General features: G+C 47.5%; 1 protein-coding gene across 1 annotated transcript; it reads right to left on the bottom strand.

The window, feature by feature from the left end:
* Positions 1–4,668: 4,668 nt before the first annotated feature.
* LOC120508248 (DNA polymerase delta catalytic subunit-like) lies at positions 4,669–7,123 on the bottom strand. Its single transcript, XM_039721652.1, has 3 exons — positions 6,863–7,123; positions 6,171–6,346; positions 4,669–4,747 (listed from the first exon to the last, which is right to left on the bottom strand). The coding sequence occupies exons 1-3, from the start codon at positions 6,971–6,973 to the stop codon at positions 4,669–4,671; spliced, it is 366 nt and encodes a 121-aa protein (XP_039577586.1). The 5' UTR covers positions 6,974–7,123.
* Positions 7,124–7,153: the final 30 nt, after the last annotated feature.

Below are 7,153 nucleotides of genomic sequence, written 5' to 3'. Positions count from 1 at the left end.
AATTTTGGGTGAATTTTGGGTGAATTTGGATGATTTTAGTTCCGTTTTTGCTCCATTTTGGGCCAATTTTCTTCAATTTTGGGTCAATTTTGGGCGAATTTTGCCCATTTTTCGCTCCATTTCCGCCGTTTTTGCTCCGATTTCGACGCGGTTTTTTGGGAATTTTTTGGAATTTTTGGAAATTTTAGAATTTTTGGGAATTGACTCACAGAGCAGCCCTGCAATGACCCAGGATGGACTCGGAGCTGCTCAGAAAAGACGATTTTGGGTCAATTTTGACGAATTTTGCCCATTTTTCGCTCCATTTTCGCCATTTCTGCTCCGATTTCGACGCGGTTTTTTGGGAATTTTTTGGAATTTCGGGAATTTTGGGATTCCACTCACACAGCACCCCCTGGGCCCAGGATGGGTTCGGAGCTGCTCATTTTGGGTCATTTTGGTTCAATTTTGGGCAAATTTTGACTCACCCAACCCCCCCCTAAAAAATCCCCAAAATCCCCCCAAAAAACCCCAGAAAAAACCCAAAAAACCCCAAAACATCCCCCCAAAAACCACAAAAAGATCCCCTCAAAAACCCCCCAAAAAATCCCCCAAAATCCCCCCCAAAAACCCCGAAACCTCACCAAAAAATCCCCCCAAAAATCTAAAAAAAATCCTCCCAAAAAACCCAAAATCCCCCCAAAAAATCTCCCCTAAAAAACCCCCCAAAATCCACCAAAAAACCCTCCCAAAACCCCCAAATCCTCCCAAAATCCATCCCAAAAATCCCTGCTGCGAATTTTGGGTGAATTTTGGGTGAATTTGGATGATTTTAGTTCCGTTTTTGCTCCATTTTGGGCCAATTTTCTTCAATTTTGGGTCAATTTTGGGCGAATTTTGCCCATTTTTCGCTCCATTTCCGCCGTTTTTGCTCCGATTTCGACGCGGTTTTTTGGGAATTTTTTGGAATTTTTGGAAATTTTAGAATTTTTGGGAATTGACTCACAGAGCAGCCCTGCAATGACCCAGGATGGACTCGGAGCTGCTCAGAAAAGACGATTTTGGGTCAATTTTGACGAATTTTGCCCATTTTTCGCTCCATTTTCGCCATTTCTGCTCCGATTTCGACGCGGTTTTTTGGGAATTTTTTGGAATTTCGGGAATTTTGGGATTCCACTCACACAGCACCCCCTGGGCCCAGGATGGGTTCGGAGCTGCTCATTTTGGGTCATTTTGGTTCAATTTTGGGCAAATTTTGACGATTTTTGCTCATTTTTCGCTCCATTTTCGCCATTTTTGCTCCGATTTCGATGAGATTTTTTGGGAATTTTTGGGAATTTCGGGAATTTTGGGATTCCACTCACGCAGCAGCACCCACAGGGTGCACACCGGGTTCGGAGCTGCTCATTTTGGGTCGATTTGAGTCAATTTTGGGTGAATTTTGCTCATTTTTCGCTCCATTTTCGCCGTTTTTGCCCCGATTTCGACGCGGTTTTTTGGGAATTTTTTGGAATTTCGACGCGATTTGGGAATTTCTTTTGGGAATTCACTCACAGAGCAGCCCTGCAATGACCCAGGATGGACTCAAAGCTGCTCAGAAAAGACGATTTTGGGTCAATTTTGCTCATTTTTCGCTCCATTTTCGCCGTTTTTGCCCCGATTTCGACGCGGGTTTTTGGGAAATTTTGGGAATTTTTGGGAATTTTGGGAATTTCGGGACTCCACTCACGCAGCAGCACGGCCTGGGCGCGGCCCTCGCCCAGGATGGGCTCGAAGATCCTCAGCAGGGACCTTTTGGGTGAATTTGGGTCAATTTTGGGTCATTTTGGCTCCGTTTTGGCTCCGATTTGGGGATTTTCGTGGGTTTTTTTTGGAATTTTGGGATTTTTTTGGGGGAATTTTGGATTTTTTTGGGAATTCACCCAGGACAGACTCAGAGCTGTTCATTTTGGGTGAATTTTGGGTCAATTTGAGTCAATTTTGGTCGATTTTCGCTCCATTTTCGCCGTTTTTGCTCAGATTTCGACGCGGTTTTTTGGGAATTTTGGAGAATTTTGGGAATTTTTGGGGGATTTTTTGGGAATTTGGGAATTTTTGGGAATTCACTCCCAGAGCATCACCCCCTGGGCCCAGGATGGGCTCAGAGCTGCTCATTTTGGGTCAATTTGGGTCAATTTTGGAAGAATTTTGGTCGATTTTTGCTCCATTTTCGCCGTTTTTGCCCCGATTTCGACGCGGTTTTTTGGGAATTTTTTGGAATTTCGACGCGATTTTTTGGGAATTTTTGGGAATTCACTCACAGAGCAGCCCTGCAATGACCCAGGATGGACTCAAAGCTGCTCAGAAAAAAATTTTGGCAATTTTTGCTCATTTTTCGCTCCATTTGCTCCATTTGGGCTCCGATTTCTATGATATTTTTTGGGAATTTTTGGGAATTTCGGGAATTTTGGGATTCCACTCACGCAGCAGCACCCACAGGGTGCACACCGGGTTCGGAGCTGCTCATTTTGGGTCGATTTGAGTCAATTTTGGGTGAATTTTGCTCATTTTTCGCTCCATTTTCGCCGTTTTTGCCCCGATTTCGACGCGGGTTTTTGGGAAATTTTGGGAATTTTTGGGAATTTTGGGAATTTCGGGACTCCACTCACGCAGCAGCACGGCCTGGGCGCGGCCCTCGCCCAGGATGGGCTCGAAGATCCTCAGCAGGGACCTTTTGGGTGAATTTGGGTCAATTTTGGGTCAATTTTGCTCATTTTTCGCTCCATTTTCGCCGTTTTTGCCCCGATTTCGACGCGGGTTTTTGGGAAATTTTGGGAATTTTTGGGAATTTTGGGAATTTCGGGACTCCACTCACGCAGCAGCACGGGCTGGGCGCGGCCCTAGCCCAGGATGGGCTCGAAGATCCTCAGCAGGGACCTTTTGGGTGAATTTGGGTCAATTTTGGGTCAATTTTGCTCATTTTTCGCTCCATTTTCGCCGTTTTTGCCCCGATTTCGACGCGGGTTTTTGGGAAATTTTGGGAATTTTTGGGAATTTTGGGAATTTCGGGACTCCACTCACGCAGCAGCACGGCCTGGGCGCGGCCCTCGCCCAGGATGGGCTCGAAGATCCTCAGCAGGGACCTTTTGGGTGAATTTGGGTCAATTTTGGGTCATTTTGGCTCCGTTTTGGCTCCGATTTGGGGATTTTCGTGGGTTTTTTTTGGAATTTTGGGATTTTTTTGGGGGAATTTTGGATTTTTTTGGGAATTCACCCAGGACAGACTCAGAGCTGTTCATTTTGGGTGAATTTTGGGTCAATTTGAGTCAATTTTGGTCGATTTTCGCTCCATTTTCGCCGTTTTTGCTCAGATTTCGACGCGGTTTTTTGGGAATTTTGGAGAATTTTGGGAATTTTTGGGGGATTTTTTGGGAAATTGGGGAAATTGGGGGTTTTGGGGGGGAAATTTGGGGAAATTCAGGGAGAAATTGGGAAAAATTGGAGAAATTTGAGGTTTTTTGGGGGGAAATTTGGGGAGAAATTGGGGAAATTGGGGGTTTTTGGGGGGAAATTTGGGGAAATTCAGGGAGAAATTGGAAAATTTGGGATTTTTTACCCCAATTTTGGGGGTTTTTACTCCAAATTTCCCAATTTTTGGGGTTTTTGACCTAAATTTTGACCCTGACCCCTGACCTCGGAGCGTGTGTAGGCGGCCTGGCCGCGGGCGCCGCTGACAAATCCAGCCCAAAACTGACCTCAAAACTGACCCAAAACTGACCCCAAATCCACCTCAAATCCACCCAAACCTGACCCCAAATCCACCCAAAACTGACTTAAAAAGTGACCCCAAACCCTGCCCAAACTGACCCCAAAACTGACCCCAAAAACTGCCCCAAACTGACCCCAAAGCCCAGTTCCAGAGCAGGTCTGAGATCACCTCCTGCGCGTGGGCCACGGCCCCCTGGGGGCCCCTGCAGAAAATGGGGGTCCGGGACCCCAAAACTGACCCCAAAAACTGCCCCAAACTGACCCCAAAGCCCAGTTCCAGAGCAGGTCTGAGATCACCTCCTGCGCGTGGGCCACGGCCCCCTGGGGGTCCCTGCAGAAAATGGGGATCAGAGACCCCAAAACTGACCCAAATCCACCCAAAATCCACCCCTAAACCCAGCCCAAAGCCCGGTTGCAGAGCAGGTCTGAGATCACCTCCTGGGCGTGGGCCACGGCCCCTTGGGGGTCCCTGGGGGATTGGGGGATCAGAGACCCCAAAACTGACCCAAATCCACCCAAAATCCACCCCTAAACCCAGCCCAAAGCCCGGTTGCAGAGCAGGTCTGAGATCACCTCCTGAGCGTGGGCCACGGCCCCCTGGGGGTCCCTGCAGAAAATGGGGGTCAGGGACCCCAAAACTGACCCAAACTGACCCCAAAACTGACTCCAAACTGACCCCAAACCCCAGTTCCAGAGCAGGTCTGAGATCACCTCCTGCGCGTGGGCCACGGCCCCCTGGGGGTCCCTGCAGAAAATGGGGGTCAGGGACCCCAAAACTGACCCAAACTGACCCCAAAACTGACTCCAAACTGACCCCAAACCCCAGTTCCAGAGCAGGTCTGAGATCACCTCCTGCGCGTGGGCCACGGCCCCCTGGGGGTCCCTGCAGAAAATGGGGGTCAGAGACCCCAAAACTGACCCAAATCCACCCAAAATCCACCCCTAAACCCAGCCCAAAGCCCGGTTGCAGAGCAGGTCTGAGATCACCTCCTGCGCGTGGGCCACGGCCCCCTGGGGGTCCCTGGGGGATTGGGGGATCAGAGACCCCAAAATTGACCCAAACTGACCCCAAAACTGACCCAAAATTCATCCTAAAACTGACCCCAAATTCAGCCCAAAACTCACCTTAAAACAGACCCAAAACTGACCCCAAAATCCATCCCAAACTGACCCAAAATCCAGCCCAAAACTGACCTCAAAACTCACCCAAAACTGATCCCAAATCTACCCCAAAACTGATCCTAAACTGACCCCAAATCCATCCCAAAACTGACCCCAAATCCATCCCAAACTGACCTAAAAAATGACCCCAAACTGACCCCAAATCCAGCCCAACTGACCTAAAAAACTGACCCCAAACTGACCCTAAATCTACCCCAAAACTGACCCCAAACCAATCCCAAATCCACCCCAAAACTGACCCAAAATCCAGCCCAAACTGACCTAAAAAATGACCCCAAACTGACCCCAAATCCACCCAAAGCTGACCCCAAATCCACCCCAAACGTGATCCCAAATCCACCCCAAACTGACCCCAAATCCATCCCAAACAGACCCAAAAACTGACCCCAAATCCACCCCAAACTGACCCCAAATCCACCTCAAACTGACCTAAAAAATGACCCCAAACTGACCCAAACCATCCCAAAGCTGACCCAAAATTCATCCTAAAACTGACCCCAAATGCACCTCAAATCCACCCAAAACCGACCCCAAAACTGACCCAAATTCACCCCAAAAACTGCTCCAAATCCAGCCCAAAACTGATCCTAAACCAACCCAATTTCCCCGGGTTTTGGCCATTTTTCCCCGTTTTTCACCGTTTTCCCCCATTTTTGCCCCAAACCCACCTGTGCAGCAGGATCCTCCTGAGGCAGGCTGTCACTCACACTAAAATTATCCCATTTTTGGGCCATTTCCCCACTTTTTCCCCATTTCCCCACTTTTTCCCCATTTTCTCACCGTTTTTCTCCATTTTTTGACCGTTTTTCTCCATTTTTTCACAATTTTTCACCGTTTTTCACCGTTTTGCCCCGTTTTTGCCCCAAACCCACCTGTGCAGCAGGATCCTCCTGAGGCAGGCTGTCACTCACACTAAAATTATCCCATTTTTGGGCCATTTCCCCACTTTTTCCCCATTTCCCCACTTTTTCCCCATTTTCTCACCGTTTTTCTCCATTTTTTGACCGTTTTTCTCCATTTTTTCACAATTTTTCACCGTTTTTCACCGTTTTGCCCCGTTTTTGCCCCAAACCCACCTGTGCAGCAGGATCCTCCTGAGGCAGGCTGTCACTCACACTAAAATTATCCCATTTTTGGGACATTTCCCCACTTTTTCTCCATTTTCTCACCGTTTTTCCCCATTTTTTCACCATTTTTCCCCATTTTTTCACCGTTTTTGGCCGTTTTTTCACCGTTTCCCCCCGTTTTTGCCCCAAACCCACCTGTGCAGCAGGATCCTCCTGAGGCAGGCCGTCACCAGGTTGGCAGCCAGGGGACAGTTGTCCCTCCTGACGGCCTCCAGCCCCTTGCAGTCCAATTTCGGGGTCCCCCCGGAGCCCCCCGGGAAGCAGAGCCCGGCGTAGCGTTTCTTGCTGATCAGCAAATAGGGCAGGTACACCTGGAAAAACAAAAAAAAAACCCTAAAATTTTCTTTTCCCAAATTTCTCATATTTTCCCCCAGTTTTTCAGATTTTTTCTCCCATTTTTTGGCTTTTTTTTAGCTTTTTTCTCACATTTTTAGCTATTTTTTACCAATTTTTAGCTTATTTTCCCCCATTTTGTAGCTATTTTTAGCTTCTTTTTAGCTTTTTTCCTCAATTTTTTGGCTATTTTCACCAATTTTTTAGCTTTTTCCCCATTTTTAGCGGTTTTCCAATTCTTCAGCTTTTCCCCCCATTTCTCAGCTTTTTTTAAACTTTTTTCTGCCAATTTTAGCTATTTTTACCAATTTTTTTAGCTTTTTTCCCCGATTTTTTAGCTTTTGAAAGCTTTTTTCCCCAGTTATTTAGCTATTTTTACCAATTTTTTAGCTTTTTCCCAAATTTAGCAATTTTAAACCAATTTTTAAGCTTTTTTCCTCCATTTTTTAGCTTTTTTTTAGCTTTTCCCCCAATTTTTTAGCTTTTTTTCCAACCTTCTCGAACTCGAGGCGGATGGGGGAGGGGAAGTGGCCGGACACCCAGGTGGCCACCTCGCGGCCCAGGGCGGCCGCCTCGGGCACGGCGGGCACGCTCAGGCGGCACATCACCGAGTCCGTGTCCCCGTACACCACCTGGGGGGGAAATTCGGGATCAGCACCCCAAAAAACCCCAAAAACACCCCAAAAACCCCATTGAAATACACAAAAATTCCATTGAAATACATGAAAATCGCATTAAAGAGTCACAAAATGTCCGCCCCAGGTGACATCACCGAGTCCGTGTCC

The sequence above is a fragment of the Passer montanus genome, unplaced genomic scaffold, assembly GCF_014805655.1.
Source record: "Passer montanus isolate IOZ18808 unplaced genomic scaffold, ASM1480565v1 scaffold1062, whole genome shotgun sequence".
NCBI classification, from domain to species: domain Eukaryota; kingdom Metazoa; phylum Chordata; class Aves; order Passeriformes; family Passeridae; genus Passer; species Passer montanus.
This window is presented reverse-complemented; position numbering and strand designations above follow the sequence as displayed.